Genomic DNA, 22,880 nt, shown 5'->3' with positions numbered 1-22,880 from the left:
TACAGCTCGTCTTCCAACTTGTGAATATCTTCACGTGTGCAATACTCTCTCTTGATAAGTTCCTTAAAGTCGTTCCAGGGTGTGGCGTTAGCAACTGCCAACCCCAGAATTTGCACCTGCGCGTTCCACCAGGTTAGCGCGATTCCTTCCAAGGTGCCAGTTGCATACTTGACCTTGCGAGCCTCAGGGCACTCGCACATTTCGAATACTGACTCTAGCTTTTCAAACCAATGGAGGAGTCCCACTGCCCCCTCGGTGCCACTGAAGGAATTTGGACGACAGTCCATGAAGTTCTTGAATGTGCAGACAGGCTGCTGCGCGTGTTGACCTGCTTGAGCTGCTGCAACTGCCGCAGCAACTTGAGCTTGAACGAAAGCCTCTAGCTGGGCTTGTGTCATGCTAATTCTTCCAGACATGATCTTCATAGTAAAAGTAATGTAGGTGAGAGTGGTTCGCGAGTAGAGCGATGATAGAAAAGTGTAAGCACGTAGATGTTCTCAAGCAATAACAAGTAGTGAGCAAAGTAATGTAAGCATACTACGAGCAAAGTTCTATGCAGTTCTAGCAAGCAGGTAATAAACATAAACCTTATTACCTAGGATGTCGAGTCTTGCACGTGGAGCGAAGCGTCGTTGTGGATCGTTGAGAGCACTGTTCTGGTTATAGTCTGGTTTTAATAAAAACGTTTTCCCATATTAAAACCAAGTTCTCTATAACCAATGGCTCTGATACCAATCTGTCACACCCCCAAAATCCACCTGCGGAGTATCACCGCTTGGGAGCGTGACTGACCAGGATCAAGCCACCAATCATATCGAACATGTAGGTAATATCAAATATAATAATGTAAACCAATCATTCAATATGATGGGTGTTCAAAACATAATCATAGTTTATAAGTATAGCGGAAGCATAAGTACGAAAGCCCAAATGTGTAACATAAGTTCAATAAGTTCAAAACATAATCCATGCTCCACAACGACCTGCTCCTCCCTGTGCAAGCTCCATAAATATCTAACGACCTGCAAGGCATGTAACAGAGGATCAACAAACTAGTTGAGCGAGTTCACAGTTAACAGTTCAGTAATAGTACGGTGTGAGTAGTAGTATGTTCGTTCGTTATGTCGTGTATCGTATTGGTTTCCATCGCGGCCTCCCAGGCAGGTATGCGAAGATATTAGGGGATGTTCATCCCGAGTATTCTAGACTAGGTTTATCCGTATCGCGGCCTACCAGGCAGGTATGCGAAGATTAGTAAATTTCAGTTCGCGGCCTTCCAAAGGCAGGTGTGCGAAGTCAGTCATAATATCGCGGCCAACCCTTGGCAGGTGTGCGAAGATCAGTTCAATAAGTGTTACTAGTCTAGTAGTAGTTCAACAGTGGAGTATGTACCATAGTTCATCAAATCACATCACTACGTTCCATTATTGACAAGTACCAGTAAATAATCAAATCCCATTCCCACCCTGGGAACCCCATGCCTTGGCTGTGTGAACTCACCTTGGTTTGCTCGGTATGTTATTGCCTCTAGAGTTAGTTAAATGTATAGGTCCGCTACACACGACCTAGGATGCATTGCACGTGATTCAATGTAAGTGTTACATTCAAGTAGGGTTTACATGTTACTTATGTCTAAACGGTTGTGATCTGTGTGAGGGTTGTGTACAGGATGAGATGATAAGAATTGTTTGCACATATAAGATCATGTAGTACCATTCAATAGCATATAGTCACATATTGTACATGCAGTAAGCTTTAACTGTTTGTTCTAAACTCAGGTTACACGTCACTTATAAAGTTCAGACAACATTATTCTAATCGTGTGTTCATCATCATCAAATTCGTTATTGATTATTAGCAGTTTATTACAATCGTTTATTGCATGCATATCATGAAATCGTATATCTATATATATATATATATATATATATATATATATATATATATCATTCAGTATTCGATCATCGGAACAATCACACAACATCAGACAATTACACATCAGACAAGTGTGGGGGGGGGGGTTTCCCCCTGTTTGAAACTCGGATAACACATGACATAGCATACAACCTCGGGCATATAATTAACATACAAATTCGGACATGGATGATCATGTTTTAAACTCGGTCCAGTAAATAGTCATTTAAACTCGGTCCAAACACCATTAAATAAACTCAGTCCAAGCTATATTCATTAAGCTCGGACAACTATATTCATTAAACTCGGGCAACCTATAGTCATTAAACTCGGGCCCAAAGACAATCCCTTAAACTCGGTCCAATTGTCATTTCATTAAACTCGGACCAAAGTGAGCTTAATAAACTCGGTCCAATCAACTTCCCTAAACTCGGACCAAAGTGAAGACATTATACTCGGGCCATATGGAAACACATTAAACTCGGACAGGGTGTTTCCCCACCCCAAACTCGGACCATGTAATAAAGAAGCTCGGGCCATGTATGGTTAAATAAACTCGGCCCATCATCCTCATTAAACTCGGACATGTTTACTTGCTTAAACTCGGACATGATTTAAGGATTAAAGTCGGACTATGTGAGCTTCTCATACTCGGACTTGCATTCAATACAAACTCGGTCCACAATCAAGTATAAACTCAGGCAACATTCAAGCATTAACTCGGGTAACATTCAAGTAATAAACTCAGACTCTTATACACATAAAGGTTACAAACTCAGACATTAACAATACGTTTCACAGGATCAAGAATATCAAATCAGTTACGTTCTATGTTATCAAAACCCTAATTCATACACTTCGCAGAACGGCAATTTATCATCAGGCAATCATTCTAACATTCCTTGAATCTTAACATCATGTAAATGATCATTCACTAATCAACATCATCATCACAATATTCAATATCAATTTAAAACGCAGAACCTTCATATGATAATCTAGGGTTTTTCAAGAATTACAAGAATCATGAATTTGTATCAATCAAACAATCAATTACTAACAACCAACAATGATTAAGCAATTACCTTGATGGATTCTAGAGAAAGAGGAATCAAGTGTGATGATTATCTTGTGCCAATGATGATGGTGGTGATGCTTACTAGAGGATTAGGGAGTTACAAGTACGTGCTTTGATTTTGAGAGAATGATTAGGGAGGAGGGGATTAGGGTTAAGTATAATTAAGTTTTCACTAATAACTCTTCACACCCTCAATTATTCTATTTTACAAAGGTACACCATCTCAATCAATTGCACAGTTTCACCACCAAGTTCACATATTTGACAAGTCTATCCCAATTAACAAACAACCATGCAAAGTCACACAACACACTTCATTGTATCAAAACATATACAATTTCATAACAACTAACTGTGAGATCAGTCAACTAAATAATACATGAACGTGCAATAAATGCGAAATAGAATCTTGGAAGTTCGAGTTGTCACACAAACTGCACTTCGTACCTTTCAATATGAAATCTGCAAAAACCAACCTTTACGTTCATGTTTTGTGACACCTTATAATCTTTACACCTAACCACGTCAAAAAAGCCAGTTAAATGGCCTCACATGCGATGCATGTGAGGGCATTTTAGTCATTTCCCCTTCTACTTTTAATATTCATTTAAATTAATGAAACCCTAACTGCATAAATGTTCATCTTCTTCCCAGATCATCAACTTGTTCACCACCACTGTCACCCATCCCCACCCCTCTCTGAAACACAACCACAACCGTTCACCACCACTGCAACCCATTTCCACCCCTATCTGAAACACAACCACCACACCACTACCACCACTATTTGCCACCAATGCCACCCATCCCCGCCCCTCCCTGAAATACAACCACCACACTGCTACCACCACTGTTCACCACCAATGCCACCCATCTCAGCCCCACTTTGAAATACAAACCACCACACTGCTGCCATCACCGTTCACCACCACAACCACCATCTCCACCCCCTGAAATACAACCACCACACTGCTACCACACTGTTCACCACCAATGCCACCTTACCCGCCCCTCTGTGATATTTTTTCAGATTTCTAGGACATTAATTCGGAGATTCAAAGATATCACTAAAACAATACGTTTCCTCCATAAGAACTTTAATTGGGATAAAAAAAATGTTCATTGATGTAGTGAAAATTGAAAAAGGTAAGCAAGATTTAACAAGGAATGCAATAGAACCCACAAAACAAAACTAATAAATACACATTCTCCCTGAAATCCCAATTGGAAAAGCATGTTATGCACTCACGTCAACCGAAATTGTTGAATTTCTTACCCGTACGGTAGGTGGGGCACTGGGTGGTGGTTGGGAATGGTGCGGTGGTGGTTGCTAGCGGCGGTAAAGGGGTGGTGGTCGAGTGGTTAAAGTGGTGCAGTGGTGGTGGAGTGGTATTTAAGTTATTTACAGAGTTAGTCCTTTAAAAAAGAAATGACAACATTATCCTCATGTGCCTTACACATGATTAGATTTAACACAAAATTTTAACTGAATTAGGGCTAAAGGACATAACGTGTAACATTTAGAAACATTAAGTACAAAAGTTATCAATTTTAAAGACAAAATATAGCGCTTGAAATTGGGTATAAAGATAAAGGACAAAATTTGCAATTCATTATGGATTTAATTATGTAGTAATAACTTTGGATTTTCATGATCTTATGTGTTTGCATGCTTAGACTTGTTCATTGATTGTTAATTACTCCACATGATCCTTGTTGAATGTCTTTCATAGAATAGGTTCATGTTAGATCAACTAATGTGTGTTTTTATTAGTTTGTGGTTAATTGTGCACAATTACCATAGGAGTGATTATCAGGATTTGTTTAGGTTTAAGTGTTCTACCATTTTTCAATATCCGTGAGGTGAGAGGTTGTCGATTAATTCCGAGTAATTAGGTCCCATAGTGTTGTATTATGGCTTATGTTTGATTGCATGTGATCTTTCTGATTAATATGAATTCGGTACAAATGATAAAATGTTTAATAGTAGACAAGGGTTTGTTTTTTTCTATGCCAGTAGATTCAGAATACTATTTATTAGGTGCAGGTTATTAAGCCTTTCTTTTAACAAGTCTAGCCAGATTCAGAATACTCTTAGGAGTAGGAAACTTGATATCCTAGATCTAAAAACTAGAAAAAATTAAGGTAAAACATTGAACAGACCCGGAACCCGAACCGTTCAACCGACCTAGAAATTTTATATCTTGCTTTATTTATGAATGTGGAGAATCTAAAAACAATGAATCAACTAGAATAAATTACTTCGCTACTTGTCTTTAATTTTAAGTAAAACCAAATCATAATAACCACTTAAAAAGTAAAAACTAACTTATGTTTTAACTTTGTTTATGAAAGTAGTATAGTCCACTTGTACCACATGTTGGTGTCTTTAAAAGTTGTATGCCTTTCATTATTGAGTGCAACTCCAATATGTTTACAATTTCTGGAAGCAAAAGAAACACACAAAAGAAGCAAACACCGAACGATTAGCCTGTGTTTGTCGGACGAACTTTCTTTAGAACTTCGTTCGCTATTCGCAAAATTTCTTCTTGATTTGTGCCATCCTCAAATGTCACAATAGCACTTTTACAACAGAAAATTAATGTTACCAAGTAGGCAAGAAAAAACTATAAATAAAAAAATTAATATTAATATTCAAACTGTTTTCGTCATGATGAAGAATATGAATTCTGCGGTAGTTAACACGATGAAATGCGTCTTCCAACATCTTGTAAGCCTATGTAACCAACATTCGTTATGATAATTTGAAAGAATACATATAAAGGTTTAAACAACGCAATTTGGCTTTTTACAAACTTACTAACTTTGCTTTCGTATCATTACTCTTTCTATGTCCTTAGGCGAAGAGATCCAGTTTGAATAATCCGACAATACCCACATCAAATTCTATTTTGACAAAGTAATCTTTGTGCTTGTGTAATCTGTTGAAAACGTAACTATCAATGTAAATTTGTTTCAATAAAATAATAATTGTTGATATCATTACAATTTATAATATTAGCTTACCCACGGTAAGTTTTCATCCGAATTTGATTTTCCATCCAAAACTAGTGGTTGAGTAGTTTTTTTAAGCTAAAGGAATTATAAATAGTTTCCACATTACATGACTTAAGCCAATAAGATAATTCAAAAAAGAAGCAAACCTTTTTGACGTCCTTTCTCGATTCGAATTGAACATTAGCTGACCTGGTATAAAAGCTTTATTGATACACACAAATGATGGTTTTTATACCAGGTCAGCCAAGGTTCAATTCGAATCGAGAACGAAGTTCAAAGAGGTTTGCTTCCCTTTTTGAATTATCTTATTGGCTTAAGTTGCGTAGTATCTAATGTGGAACAATTTATAATTCACTTAGCTTAAAAAGGCTACACAACCACTAGTTTTGGATGGAAAACAAATTCGAGTGAAAACCTACCATGGGTAAGATATGTATTAAATTGTAATTATATCCATAATTATTTTTTTATCGAAACAAATTTACATTGATAGCTACGTTTTCAACAGGAAAATAGTGCGTCGAAAACTTACACGTCATCAATTGTTTGAAAAAGAGAAGATTCTCCACTATAACGCAATGCTTCCACTGTTGTTGCAGGCATAGCTTGAAAAACTTAAACCATAAAGCCACAATACTTGTTTTCTTTTTTTCCTTTCTTGTGAACGTGACATAATTTGTAGATTTTGAAATTTGCTTTTACTGTGGTGTTGCTGCACATAGAGAAATAAGGTTGATGTTGGTATTGTTCATTGTTGTAAAGCTGTGGTTATTTTTTGATACGAACAACATCAAACTATTTTATTTCTTGGTACCTAAGATTGCCCATAGAGTTGATGTTGGTATTGTTCATTGTTGTAAAAATAAAAGTTACACACATACCGGTGATTATTTTCTTATACAAATAACATCAAACTATTTTATTTCATGGTAAAGGATGTTTGGTAAGATATAAGTGCGATTAGGAAGGGAAAGATAGCCGGTCCCAGACCCGTGTATTTGTAAACAAGCACCATTACCAACTAAAAGTTTACTACGTACAGTTAATGAGTCGGGTTTGTGAATCATACCTTGGTCATCAGTGGCATGTGTGGTGAAGCTGCATGGAAGACATTGCTACATTGAGATCTGAAGGGTTAAAGAATCGTATGTGGGTTGGTTATTGATAGGTGTTTGGGCCATGGTTTGATTTTAAGTGGGTTGGTAAGGGGCGGATGGGTAGTGATGTTGGGGTGGAGTGTAACTCGGCTTTGTGGGCTAGGGTAGGCTGGATAGGGCGAGCCGACAAGTGGGCTGCTTGGTATGGGCCGTTAGGCGGAGAAAAAAGGGGTAGTGGGCCGATAATTACTTTGGGTTGGGAAAGGGCATGGTGGAGTGTTCCACCAGGCCCATTGTGGGTAGTTCTGATTTTGCATGGCCCAGTTCGAGTTGTAGTATTGCTAGTTCGAGTTGTAGTATTGTTGGCCACGCCCACTGCCGCATCCTTGTCCGTCCCTGGAATTACGGCTTCGACCTCTACCGTGATTTTTCTTATAATATTGAGATTGATTAGAGTTAGATGGGGGAGCCTGTTGGTTATACTGAGGTTGTTGTTGGGTCGAATTAGATGAAATAGACTCAGCAACCAAGACTGATTGTGACGATTTTATTACGAACTTCAAGACGAATAAGTTCATCTTGAAGCATGCTTCTTGCAAGGTCCCAGTCCGCATGGTTTTGATTAATAAGGGACGCGGTTGTGTCGTATTCAGCAGGTAGCCCTTGAACTAGTTGAAGAACCAGCCGAGATTCGGTAACAGGGTGGTCAACGTCCTCAAGTTGAGTGGAGAGATCCTTGAGACGCTGACAATAATCGTCCAAATATGAACACGCAGCAAGGGTTAGGTTACAGAAACGTGTTTCCAGTGCAGCAGCCCACACATTCTTATTACTTAAAAATATTTTTTTGAGTTTGACCCATGCATCACGCGCTTTAGAGTCCGTTTCTAATACACGAACGAGCAAGTCATCAGATATAGTGTTGTAGATCCACTGTAGCACCAAATCATCGAGTTCTTTCCAGGTTGCAAATTCAACGGTTGTTTCAGCAGGAGCAACAATACCATCAATATGGTTGAGAACCTGGTAGGCAGTGGCATGAAGCTTAAATAATTTAACCCAGGAAGAGTACATAACCTTCGTTCCGGCTAAGGCTTGTATCTTTGTTTGAACATTAGTAACCGAATAAGCAAGATGTAGGCTGCTGGATTTATTCGATGATTCTAGAGGATCGTCTACAGAAAGATTAGAGAGTCAGAACCAAAGCTCTGATAGCATAAAAAGTATTATTCTTATGGTATATAATTTCTGAATGAATTACAATACAATCAGGAACCCTTTATATAAGGATACAATCATAACAACCCTAGCACTATTTTAGGAAAAGACAACTATACTAATATACAAAATAAATCTATCACCTAAACTAGATAACTATATCCAAAATATATATGTGCTAATATCTAAGATTGCTAATATCCAAATGATAGTTTATTCATTGTTTATATCTATTTTTGATACTGAATAGAAGTGAAGGGGAGAGAAGGGCATCTGTAAGACTTTTGCTGCAACATCAGATACTACATTGCTTATATCCATCCAAAACAAGTGGTCGTGTAGCTTTTATAAGGTAAGTGAATTATAAATAGTTTCACATTAGATACTACACGACTTAAGCTAATAAAATCACTCAAAAAGGGAAGCAAACCTCTTTGAGCTCCGTTCTCGATTTGAAACGAACCCTGGCTCACCCGGTATAAAAGCCACCATCTATGTGTATGTGCATTACCGATAAAGCTTTGACACCACGAATCTTGAGATGGTTTCTTCTGTAAGATTCAAAGACTTGCTCATAAGGTAATATTTTCACTACAACAAAATGGAAGATTCTCCAGTAAAATGGGAATGGTGCTTCGAAAACTTACATGTCATAAATGGTTTCAAAAAATGGAAGATATTACAAACATACAGAGCCGGCTTTGGGCCTGTGCGGAAGGTGCCACCGCACAGGGCCCATTAGCCCGGAGGCCTAGAAGAAATTTTTTAATATATACTATACAAATAAAGGTTAGCACATAATGACTATATGATTTAGTGAAAAACGCAGTTGTAAACGGAAGCATTGATTAATAGTTCGATCCTTGCCGAATCGTTCATTTATTTTCTTCAGACTTATTTTTTTAACTGGGCTTTGTACACCCATCATATCCAAGCTGACTTATTTCCTAGCTCACCTTTTGTTTTGTTTTGCTTTGCTCCATGTTTCTATTAGGCTTTAAACATTTTTCATTAAAAATATAACCTTTGGTTCATTGAATTGTAATATATTCTATAATATGATTTGAAAGTTTTTTTTTTTTTTTTTTTTTTTTTTTTTTTTTTAATATGATGTTTTAAATGTTTAAAGAACATATGTATAAGCCATTAAAATTGCGTCAGGGATTTAATTTAATGAAAAAAAAATACTAAAACGATAACCTATTTAGTTTTGGCTCATTTATCATTTTATAACTGGTGTGTGTGTGTAGAGAGAGAGCGCGTCTTAGGGGGCATTTTTTTAAACTCGCACAGGGCCTTGAGAACTCCTAAACTTCTCGGAGACGGCCTTGCAAACATATTAACAAATATATAACTAAAAAAGTAACAAAAATATAAAGCTGGTGTAAATGTGTAATCTCTAATTTTACAAACATATTAACAAATATATAACTAAAAAAGTAACAAAAATATAAAGCTGGTGTAATCAACTACTTATAGAAGTATATGGGTGCAGATAAACAATTAAACGGCTAGTGACCTTGTATGGCTGTAATTGGAAAAAAAACAAGATTGTAAGTTTGTAACAAACTAACAACGTAACAAATCGTTTAAAGAAAACTAGGAACGGATCGTCTTCTAACATGTAAAGTGAAGATGTAAAGCAACTTTAATACAAAAATCCGACATCCAATAGTCTTCAAGCAAATCTTTATAACTAGATTCTATGGACCATATCGTGTTTTAACACCTCTAGATTCGGATTCAGAATATATAACTGTAAACAAGAGTAAAAAGGGCAGCCGTCATGCCTGATTCTATGGACCAAAATTCTCCAACTTTACGATTGAAGACTAGATCGATGAACTCTTTGTGTCTTGGAACTAGATCGATAAGATTTGGACGAGTGAATTGAAGATTCAAAGGGTGTTTGGGATTTCTTATTATAAGTCTTGTTTGACTTCTCTAAAAAATTAATAAGTCAAAAATTGTGACTTATTAACTTCTTCCCTCACAACACAAGCAATCCTAAACATATTATAAGTATTTTTTAACTTTTCAAAAAGTTAATAAGTTATAAGCTGATGAAAATAAGGAATCCCAAACACCCTCTCAGATTTTTGAAGTTGGAGAAGAGGAGGTGGCGTCCGTGTGAGGAATGAGATCTAGGGTTTACAAGGGAGGAAACATGGGTATTTATATTTTAAATATAAAATAGCTAAAACAAACATTGTTTAGTATCCAAAAATTTTCAAAATCGGTATCTGGACCCGAATTTTCGGATATACGAAATTTCGGATAATTTGGATTCGGATCTTTTTGAACACCCATATTTTAGGGTTATGGCAGATTGTACAAATGAATAGGGGTGTAAATGAGCATAGCTCGGCTTGAGCTCGGCTCGTCGTATTTTATGAAGCTCGAGCTTAGCTCGGCTCGGTTTGAGCCTATTGTTTACGCTCAAGCTCGGCTCGCAAATAAAACTTAAAGCTCGGGCTCGACTCAACTCGAGCTATTTTGAAAACAACCTCAAACAAGCTAAAAGTTCGGCTTTAGTACGCTTCAATCGCTTAAACGAGCCAAAGCTTGGCTCGAGATCGGCTTACCAATGTTATTATCATTATTATTATTATATTATATTGTATACAAAAACTAAAATTTTGTTTGGGCTCGTTTAGGCTCGCGGGCCTAAACGAGCTTTGTATTTTAGGCTCGAGCTCGGGCTCGCTAACTAAACGAGCTCTATTTCAGGCTCCACTTGTTCGAAGTTTTAACCGAAGCCAATCAGAAGTAGTTTTCGAACATCTGGGCTTGTTTACACCCTAATTGAGCATGGTTACTAATTATGAGGGTTTAAAAGGAAGAAACCGAATTGAATAATATAAAATTATTTGATGATTATATTTTTTTTCAACATACAAATTTTAAAGAACATACTAAATTTAAACAATAGGCAAAATAACTTTTTGGATTTCTAAAGATATGTTATATTCAGATTGTCTCTATAGTTTACCTAAATATGTATACGGTTACAGGCCCGTTATAACGTATGAATACTCAATACTAGTTAAAGTAATTGGGTTGGGCTATTTCATTATTCAAGCAACCTTGACACAACCAAACATTTGTTTTTGACTTATCGGGGCTCCATTATCCAAACGCAAAATCAAAATTGTACCACAAAACAAAACGATACTAGAATCAAGAAAACGTAAAGAAAACCAAATTTACATGCTCTATAAATTAGCAACATTTCTATGCATGATATGATACCTTATGTTTTGGGGTTTCTCAAAAAAGTTTTGGTTACTTTTTAACCTAAAGCTTTTCAATATTTTTAATTTTACTTTACAACTGTTTCAGTTTCAACTTGAATTGGCCCCATGTTTTGCTATAATTTTTGCTAGTTAACACGACGCAATATGCGTGTGTAGTTCAACGTGTGTACATTTCACTTTACGTTTTCGTTATTTTTTTGCGAGTAAACACAGCGCAACGTGCATGTGTGGTTCAATGTTTTTATGTCTATTTTTCCCCATTTGACAAGTTCATCATAACGCACGGGTCCTACAACGACTTAGTTATTATTTTCTATATTTTGCGCTTCGGTCTAATTTTTTCGTATTAACACGCCACAACTTTAGTGTTGGTGGCCGCTAGCGGTGGTGTGACATTGGTGCTATTTGTCATGGTTCTGCGTCCCCGTCGCAACGCGGGGAAGCTTAATTCTAGTCATTGTTGTAAAAGTCGGATTCCAAGGCCGAGTACTCGGCTTCTACTCGGTACTCGGAACCTTACCTTGGAGAGTTACTACAAGTTTACCTTTATAAGTCAGAGACGGTCAAACTCGGCCTACTCGAAATACTCGGCCAACTACTCGGAATACTCGGTCAAATACTTGGGGGAACCTTGGAATACTCAACGACTACTCGGATTACTCGGTTGACTACTCGGCCTACTCGGCGACTACTTGGGATTATGCTAATTTTGACATGAGTTATCCTAATTTTGACATGAATAATGATAGTTTTGACATGATTTACGCTTATTTTGACAAATATAAAATATCTAATAATTTTTTAATATATATTTAACATGTCTGAGTACTCCCCAAGTACTCTCAACTCCTCACTCGACCGACTAGAGAGCGCCTAGCGACTTCTGCAACAATGATTCTAGTTTATTAAAATTAACAACCTAAAATTTATATTTGGTTAATTTTGTACAATCAAACCAAATAGTTATAAAAAACATCAAACCAAATAGTTATAACATAATAGAAATATGAATAAGAAAAAAAAGGAGGATTAATCCATTTTTAAGGTTATAGCAATAGAACTTGATGGTTAAATAATTCGTTGTATAACATGATCCATCTTTTTTATCATGGTCAAAATTGATGTTGATGCTAAATTGAATTTACTGATGTATACTCACATCCATTTTAAGCATACTTCTTTGGTTATGATTATAAGTTATAAACCGTGAAACCAAACCGGAATTATTAGGTTAGTAATTGTTTGTTTGGTTGAGTTTTAAAGTTGAGAGCAGTTCGGTTTCGGTTTTCTATGATAAACAACCGTTGATAGCAGTTTGGCAGAAATCGGGCCTAGCCCGACAGCACAATGTAAAAAAAACAGTAAGAAATGATCGGCCACTTGTGAATTTTCGACAAAATCTAATTAAATCATCTAAGCCATTTCATGTGCAATGGGTCTGTCAGTTATAAAAACTTAAATCTGCATGCATATGCAATAAATAAGTTGATGGGTTTGGTTTTAGTTACCTCATCTGTAGGAGATGGTTCTGGTGGTTGGAAGAAAGGTTGAACGTGGTGGTGTTGTTTTTGCTTTTAGTGTAAGAAAACGGGAAAAACATATAGCGAATGAGAGTTTTAGGTTGGATTGATGTGGGAAGTTGGGAATGAAATGAAGTGTTATAAATAGCAGAAAAATCTGGGATATCCATGGATTGTCACTATCGTTCTAGCATGTATCAGTATCAGGGCTGAAGAAGACAGAGATAACGGGTAAACTAAGGTGTACTTGGTCAATGAAGAAAGATTGGTAAAAGCTAAAACTCGACCAACCAATCAGAAATCATTTCTTTTTGTTTTCTTTTCTCTTTTTTCATTTATTTATTCTTTTATTTCTTTCCTTATTTTGATTATTATTATATCACAATTACATTAGATTAGAATTAGAATTAGAATATATACATTTATGAAGTTTGTGAAGAGTAGGCAATCAAATTAAATTTTAGTAGGCTTTTTTTTCAAGTGAACCTTCTAAGGAAATAGTATTGTAGCATGTTTTTCGATGTCGTAGAATGGTGCTGATGAAAATGTATTTGTTACATGATATATCATGATCATGCAGACTTTAATTTAAACTACGGTAAAAAAAATAATCAATACGTTTAAGTAAACATGTATAAAATTAAAAGGTAGCTTTAACTATAATAAGGTAAGTTAAAAAATAATTAAAATTGTTAGCTAGTATATGAAGGGTTAAGATAGACCATGTAGGTTTTAATCTAAAGGACGGTAACAATTATCAAGAACACAATTAAGTAAATATGTCTAGAATAAAAAAGTTAACTTTAATTAAATTAAGTAAAATAAATAATAATTAAAATAAAAAATAATATTTGTTAGAAAAAAGAGAAAAATTAACTTCCGTATGTTTGGGAGTCGAAACGTAAAGCGCTTATAGGAAAAAAGAGTTTATTATTAAACCTTGGTATACAAATCCATTAAAGTTAAGGGATATAAACATAAATCTTTTATAAAAACATTATTAGTGTTTAGGGGTCGTAAAATAACTAGGTTAGAAACGAAAAATTAACTAAAAAACAATAATACTTTAAGGGCTATTTACCAAAATAGCCAAGAATAACTTTGACTTACCAAAATGGCCACTTTATGAGTCGGTGGAGCAGGGCATCACGGATTCAAACGTGTGGGATGCCTCTTTCAAGACCCCTCATGCATCTTTAAATATGGAAGTGACACGTGTCTCAATGATTAGGTAGACTCCTCCAATGCCCCTCACCAGACTCATCCAATGCCTCAGCAGACTCTTCCAATGCCCCTCAGCAGACTCTTCCAATGCCCCTCAGCAGACTCATCCAATGCCTCAGCAGACTCTTCCATTTAAAAATATTTTTTTAAATTAAAAAAAGTCTGGGAAGTGCCGGGATGCGTCTGGAAGTGTCGGGATGCGTCTGGGAGGTGCCGGGATGCGTCTGGAAGTGCACGGGATGCGTCTGAAAGTTGCAGTCATCTCCGGCGAGTTGCAGACGCCTCTGGCTCCGTCTCCGGCATGTTGCAGACGCCTCCGGCTTCGTCTCCGGCGAGTTGCAGACGCCTCCAGCTTCGTCTCCGACACCTGCAACTAGGGGGCTCGATTTCAGATCGTTTTTCCGGCAACCATGGCGGCGGTTGGGATTTTGGGGTGGAGATCCGTCGTGCCACCGTCGTAGTCGGTCGACCGGCCACCCTCCATCTCCGCCTTATTATTTTCAGCCATTTTTATAATAACTTGCAACAAACTGGATATTTAACCAGTTGCAGGTGTCAGAGACGAAGCTGGAGGCGTATGCAACTCGCCGGAGACGGAGCCGGAGGCGTCTGCAACACGCCGGAAACGAAGCCGGAGGCGTCTGCAACTCGCTGGAGATGACTGCAACTTTCAGACGCATCCCGTGCACTTCCAGACGCATCCCGGCACTTCCTAGACGCATCCCGACACTTCCAGACGCATCCCGACACTTCCCAGACGCATCCCGCACTTTCAGACGCATCCCGGCACTTCCCAGACTTTTTTAAATTTAAAAAAAAAATATTTTTAAATGGAAGCGTCTGCTGAGGCATTGGATGGGTCTGCTGAGGGGCATTGGAAGAGTCTGCTGAGGCATTGGATGAGTCTGGTGAGGGGCATTGAAGGAGTCTACCTAATCATTGAAACACGTGTCACTTCCATATTTAAAGATGCATGAGGGGTCTTGAAAGAGGTATCCCACACATTTGAATCCGTGATGCCCTGCTCCACCGACTCATGAAGTGGCCATTTTGGTAAGTCAAAATTATTCTTGGCTATTTTGGTAATTTTCCCATACTTTAACCCTATAAGTCAAAGTTTGGGGGTGTTTAGAAATGCTTATGAAAAAAGTCCTTATTTCATTTTCCTACTCTTTATCTCCTTTTTTAAAAAGTCACTTCCTCCTGACTTTTTCATTTCTCATTTTCAAAACCTTAAAAATTTCTTTTCATCCTATTACCAAACATAATTTTCTAAAAAAACTCTTTTTCCAAAAAATTATAAATCAATAAATTGCTTTATAAGCAATCCCAAACACTCCCAAGTGATCAATTAACAACATTTCTTTATTTCAAAAATAAGCTTTTGATTAATTAACTTTTGTGATCCAAATTTTATTAGTATTTTATTTTTCAAACGTAACTTTCAAGTAATTGATAGTTTTTTGAGTAAACTTCCAATTTGGTTCTTATGATTTGGTCGTTTTTGCAATTTAGTCTAAAACTCAAACTTTTTGCATCTGGGTCCTTGTGGTTTCAGTTTTATTGTTATTTTGGTCCAAAAGTGAAATCAGGTCATATTTGTCTTATAAAATCCTGCTATTTTGTCATTTTCCGCAGATGCAAAATGATCATTTCTTTTTTATAAATAAATACCATATTTTATAAGACAAATATGACCTGATTTGCCCCTGAGTAAAATGACAAAATTGCAAGAATTTATAAGACAAATATGACCTGGTTTCATTTTTGGACCAAAATGGCAATAAAACTAAAACCACATGGACCCAGATGCAAAAAGTTTGAGTTTTGGACTAAAGTGGCAAAAGTGACCAAACCACAGGGACCAAAATGGCAGTTTACTCTAGTTTTTTTCCGCAATAACTTCTTTTAGATACGATGTTATATAAAACTTTGAGTATATCGTTGCGACGTGTGTATTTCTATCTACATCTTGATATAACCTTTTTTTAACTTATAAATTTTAAGATACGATTTTACGTAAAATATAAAGTATGTCATTGGGACATGCGCATTTTAGTCAGCGACTACATATAATTTCTTTATAATCAATATTATTTGCACATATAATGACTTTATTTATGGGGTTTTACCTTTTGGTTAATATAACGACTGATAATACTATACAGTTATAATGAGTGTCGCTATTGTACCAATACCATATTAATTTGAATCAATAATAATTGTATACCCGTCACAATGTGCGGGAAAATTTCACTAGTCTCTTTCACAAATTTATGAGCAATTTAAATAGGGTGGTATTATTGAGGCACCATCCCCTTATTTTGTCCCTTTAATACGACTCGTATAGAGCTATACAAGTCGTTTAACTTTTTCAGTTTCCAATAAAAACTGATTTGTATCAGATCTTGTCTAGTGGGTTGGATCTATACGCCTCGTATAGGTCTATATTCTTCGTCTAGGTCCCCTTCATATAAGCCTCGTATGTGCCTTTATACTGCTCGTAGAGGCCTATACTAGCGTACTAGTCGTATTGTAGACGTTTTTTTTTTACATTTTGTTATACAATAATCTATAGTTTTAACAAAGTTTTATAAAAAGAAAATATTTGGTTTTTAGACTGAAAACATTCTTAAAAGTTTATGGTGTAGTATAGGTCCCATATACGCCTCTTAAATATCTATAAGTGTAGTATAGGATGAGTTTGCTAAAATCAAAATCGAATAATGTACCATATATGTTCACTTGATACCAACATGGTACTCTAGCAGTAAAAGTCATGAATGAGTACCGTACCTCATGGTGTTGGTATCAAAACTGAATATCATACCGTATATGTTTAGTTGGTATCAAAGTGATACGATACTAGTATCGGTACGGTACTAGTATTCCGTATAAATTTCTCATCCCTACTAAACCAACCCTTTTTAGGTACCATCAGGCTAAGTGCAATGACATGTACCTTTTAAAAATACTTTTAGAAATTAATTCAGTACCAATGTACCATATAACTTTCATTTTAACAAGCTAGTGAATTTATATAAAAATTGATAAATATTTAAAGAATTACAAACTAATAACAGGTAGACGAGCAATAAGGTGGTAAGCAGTAACACTGTGCATGTTAAGAGGCAGAATTTTGTGTTTAGCAGGATAAGATTAACTCTCATTGTCTTTGAAACAATGGATGTCTACATGGTTATTCATTGATTCACGTTAATTTCAATCATTTTATTAAACCCATTCTATACTTGCTTTTTAGACCTTTGTATATTATCAGCTTACATATAGCGTATCAAACCAATTTTGATGGCAAATCAGCGTTTTCAAGACCGGAATGGAGAGCGAACCGGACGACTCAAAGGTCAACTAACCAGTCTGACTAGATTTAAGAGCCATATGACTTAATAAATAATATAAATACTAAAAGAAATATATTCAAACATAAATTTACTTCTAACAAATTATTATCTATATATTAATTAATTATTATTATTATTATTATTATTATTATTATTATTATTATTATTATTATTATTTACCTATATTTCAAAACAAAAGTGAATGAATAGTAACAAAAATATAAATGAATGAATAGTATCGGGTATCGGTACCGGTATCAAATTTACTAAACTGAGTGTATTTTTGGTATCCGTTCGGCACCAGTATTCATCAGGTTTTACCCTCAAATACCGGTGTCGTACCAGTACCGACCGTATCAAGCCGTACCGTACCAGGTATATTCGGTACCAGTACCCACTTTTGGGGATTTCGATAACGGTATTTTCGGTACCGGTTGGTACCGAGCTCATCAAATCCTGTAGCAACGTAGCAATGCAAGTAATTGCACAGTTTAGATTACTTTTCATACACACAGTAAGTAAACTGTATTTCGTTTGAATGAGGTTTTATATACACAACAAATTATTTTGCTTTATTTTTTTGTCTTTTTACGTAATTAATGAATTGTAGCATGTAAAATTAACTTGGATATTTAGACTATTGATGAGCAAATCGTATCAAATCCTGTAATCAAACCGGTATCGTAGCGGTACCAAATTTACTATACCAAATCATTTTCGGTACCAATTTGGTACCCACCTTTTGGCGTTTTCAGAATCGTTACTTTCGGTTCGACACCGGTCTAGCACCATACCTATATTTATTGATTTTTACCTTCAAATACCATACCGTATTGTACTGAGCATTTTCGGTGCCGGTACCTAATTTCGATGATTTTCTGGATCGGTATTTTCGGTGCCGTTACCGGTACCGAACTCATCCATATCTTAACGTGTTAGCACCGTAATAACTGAACTGAAAACAACTGAATTTCAACGTGTAGGACGTGCGGGTCCTATTATTATATATTAGGTTATTTAAAATCGCTTTTTTTAGAACGGATTGACTATCCTTTTCATGACATTTTTATTTATGTTTTGATATTCGGTATCTGCTTGCCGTTACCGACACGCGTTTTGCAGTTATTGAGTCTCCGCCGCAACGCACGGACAGAAATTTAACTAGTAATTCTCCTATATATTAAAAAAGCTATGGTTTAAACAGTAGCAAAATAGAAAAGAATATTATAATAATAAATATAGAGTAGCAAAATAGAAATGGTTATAATAATAAATATAGTATTTTTAATTATTTTTATTATCTTCTTTACTTTAAGTTAACCGGTACTCGTATCGAAAATACCAGTACGGTTATCGGTACATGAAGGTAAAAAAGCGACACCAGTCTGGTATAGAAAACACCAAAAGTCGGTATCGAATTGATTTTGAAAATCTTTTAGTTCGGGAAATTCGGTACTGCTACCCGGTACCATTTGCTCATCCCTGATCACGGGTGTCGTACGAACAACAATGGTATCGTGCAACTTTTTTTGTTGATTTTCTTCAACTTTTAATAATTTCTTTTTTTAGTTTCAGGGGTAGGGATGAGCTCGGTGCCAACTAATACTGAATCGGTACTGGTACCAAAAATACCAGTTACGGTACCGGTATATGAAGGTAAAAAACGGTAGCGAACCGGTACCAGGAACTGCAAAAGTCGTACCAAATTGGTACTTAAGATCTTTCGGTTCAGGAAATTCGGTACCGGTACCAAGTATCATTTGCTCATCTCTGACCACAGATTTCATACGAACAACATTATTACCATACAACTTCTTTTGTTGATTTTCTTTTGGTTATCTTTTAGTGTTTTTTCCTATATTTTTTTTATTCTTGTCAACGGTTTCCGTGCGTAACGCGCTCGTAGTGATTTCAAAACATATGTAAACACAGACTAAACAACAAAAAACGTTTGCCGCAACGCGGCAATAGGGATTAGTAAATAATATCGGTTATCGGTACTGGTATCAAATTTACCAAACCAAGTAAAAAATTGAAATGAATGAACAGTAACACCATTGAGGGATGGGTAAATAATATCGGGTATCGGTACTGGTATCAAATTTACCAAACTGGGTGTATTTTCGGTACCGGTTTGGCATCGGTATTCATCGGTTTTTACCATCAAATACCAGTGTCGTACCTGTATCGACTGGTACCGAACCGTACCGTAACGTACCAGGTATATTCGGTACCGGTACTCACTTTTGGGGATTTCGGTAACGGTTTTTTCGGTACCGATTGGTACCGAGCTCATCAAATCATGTAGGAACGTAGCAATACAAGTAATTGCACCGTTTAGATTACTTTTCATACGCAGAGTAAGAAAACTGTATTTCGTTTAAATGAGGTGTTATATACACAACAACTTATTTTGTCTTTTTTTTTTGGTCTTTTTCTGTAATGAATGAATTGTAGCATGTAAAATAAGATTGGATATCTAGATTATTGACGATCAAATCGTATCAAATCCTGTAAACAAACCAGTATCGTATCAGTACCAAATTTACTCTACCAAATCATTTTCGGTACCAATTTGGTACCCAGCTTTTGGCGTTTTCAGAAGTTACTTGCGGTTCGACACCAGTCTAGCACCAAACCTGTATTTTTTTATTTTTACCTTCAAATACCATACCGTATTGCAACAAGCATTTTCGGTGCCGGTACCTAATTTCGATGATTTTTCGGATCGGTACTTTCGGTGTCGTTACCAGTACCGAGCTCATTCATATTTTAACGTGATAGCACCTTAATAACTGAACTGAAAACAACCGAATTTCCAATGTGTAGGACGTGTGAGTCCTGTTATTATATATTAGGTTATTTAAAATCGTTTTTTTAGAACGGAGTGACTATCCGTACCACGTCATTTTTATTTATGTTTTGATATTCGGTATCTGCTTGTCGTTGCTGACACGCGTTTTGTAGTCATTGGGTCCCCGCCGCAACGCGCGGACGGAAAATCAACTAGTTAACTTAAGTTTTAAACTCATGACATGTGACAACTCGAGTTTCCGAGATTCCACTTTCGCATTTATTGCACGTTCACTGTTTGTTTAGTGCTTACTTACACAATTTGTTGCTTTGTAACTGTAAACGTTGTGATTTGATAATGTGTATTGTGATTGTTGCATGATTATGTGTTATGTTACGAATGATTTGACAAATACATGAACTTGGTGATGAAACTGTAAATTATATGTGGTGTGTGTGTTTTGGGTAAAGGATGATACTTAGGGGGTGTTTAGTGATAGTAATGAAAATAAAACAAAACCCCTTAACCCTAATCATTCTCACTAATTTTCATCATACGGCACTTCAAATCATTCTCTCTACAATCATCTTCTTCATCATTCTTGGTGGCACAAGCTCTTCATCACTTTTGATCTCTCTTCATCTAGAATCAATCTAAGGTAAACGTTTAATGATTAATTGTTGTTAATCCTTGATTATGTGATTCATGCAAAACCCTAGTTCTACATATAATGGCTTTGTGTTTATTGATCTTCCTGATTATTGTGAAATGGTTTGTGAATAGTTGCTTAATCAAATGCTTGACAATGAGATGCATGATATGGTAGAATTGTTTGATTGTTGAATTGATTTCAACATTGGCAATGTTCTGGGATTAGGGTTTTGATCGTAGTCTGCAAACGTAACTGTTCCATTGATAAACTGTGATTTGGTTTTGAATACTGCATGATTTCTAGTCCGAAGAATTGTGTCAGGGTTTTGTGAAGTCACAAAGTCCGAGTTCTGATTGAGTGCTTGATCTGAGTTTTGTGAATGAATCATGGTCTGAGTTTTATTTACAATGCATAAGGTCCGAGTTCTTTTGTAAAGGGGTTGCATAGTTCGAATTTTTGTAAGGCTTGTAAAGGTCCGAATTTTGTAAAGCACACAAACACAAGGTCCGAGTTTTGATGATTTCTCATGAGGTCCGACTTTTGATTCTTACATGGTCCGAATTTTGCTAAGTATGGGGGGGTCCGAACTTTTATAAGGGATGCTTGGTTGGTCCGAATTTTAGGGAGAATGTTTGGTCCGAGCTTTATGCCTTAGAGGTGGTCCGAGTTTTATGCCATAATGGTTGGTCCGAATTTGTTAATGTTGATATGGTCCGAGTTTGGTATGATGTATGGTCCGAATTCTTGTTATGTGTGTGTAGTCCGAATTTCATATAAATACAAGTGCCTGAGTTTACTGTAAACACAAGTATTAGAGATTGATGTTAACACTAAGGATCCGAGTTTATTTATAATACTAAGTTCAAAACCCTGTATGAGGAACAACATGCTACTGTATGCTACTGTATATGACTGTATGATACTGTATGTTACTGGATGATACTGTATGTATGAACAATCTATGTCATGTCATTCTGTACACGATTATCACACGGAACACAGTTGTTTGGACATCAAGGAATTGTAAACCCTAATTGAACGTAAACACTTACATCGAGTTTATGTGCAATGTACCCTAGGTCGTGTGTAACGGACCTAACCCTTAATTAACATTAGAAGCAATCACAAACCGAGCAAACCAAGGTGAGTTCACACTCTTACCAAGGCATGGGATTCCCGGGGTTTGGGAATGGGATTGAAGGAATGAGATTGAATAGATACTTGTACTTACACTGTTACTAGACTATCTACCATCATCCTCGGATGCGAAGGATACATACGTAAAACCTACGTATACTTGTACTCATCACTGTCCTCAGGTTGCGAAGGACACTTACGTAAAACCTACGTAAACTTATACTCACTACTACCTCGGATTGTGACAGGCACTTACGTAAAACCTACGTAAACCCCCGCGTACCACTGTCCTCGGTTTGTGAAGGACACTTACGTAAAACCTACGTAAACCTTGTACGTACTACTGTTCTCGGGTTAAGAAGAACACTTGTGGTTACAAATACTCTAGTATATATGCAACTATGGGAAGCCCCCACTAATAGAACATACTATCGGCCTAGTAGAGCCACACGTTACGAAACAAACTTACTATTACGAACTTACTTACTGTGAACTCGCTCAACTAGTTGTTGACTTTCTGTTACATGCCTTGCAGGTCGTTAGGTATACATGGAGCTTGCACTGGGAGGCGCGGTCGTTGTGGACAAGGATCGTGAATGCTTTGATTAA

The 22,880-nt window shown here is 36.5% G+C and overlaps 1 protein-coding gene across 1 annotated transcript; it reads right to left on the bottom strand.

Moving 5' to 3' along the window:
- Positions 1-6,555: 6,555 nt before the first annotated feature.
- LOC110934718 lies at positions 6,556-8,884 on the bottom strand. The gene is made up of 3 exons (XM_022177560.1): positions 8,756-8,884; positions 7,080-8,282; positions 6,556-6,722 (listed from the first exon to the last, which is right to left on the bottom strand). The coding sequence occupies exon 2, from the start codon at positions 8,179-8,181 to the stop codon at positions 7,627-7,629; it is 555 nt and encodes a 184-aa protein (XP_022033252.1). The 5' UTR covers positions 8,182-8,282; positions 8,756-8,884; the 3' UTR covers positions 6,556-6,722; positions 7,080-7,626.
- Positions 8,885-22,880: the final 13,996 nt, after the last annotated feature.

This window comes from Helianthus annuus, chromosome 4 (assembly GCF_002127325.2).
Source record: "Helianthus annuus cultivar XRQ/B chromosome 4, HanXRQr2.0-SUNRISE, whole genome shotgun sequence".
In the NCBI taxonomy this organism is placed as follows: domain Eukaryota; kingdom Viridiplantae; phylum Streptophyta; class Magnoliopsida; order Asterales; family Asteraceae; genus Helianthus; species Helianthus annuus.
Note: the sequence above shows the minus strand (reverse complement) of the source record. Positions and strands in the feature narration are given on the sequence as shown.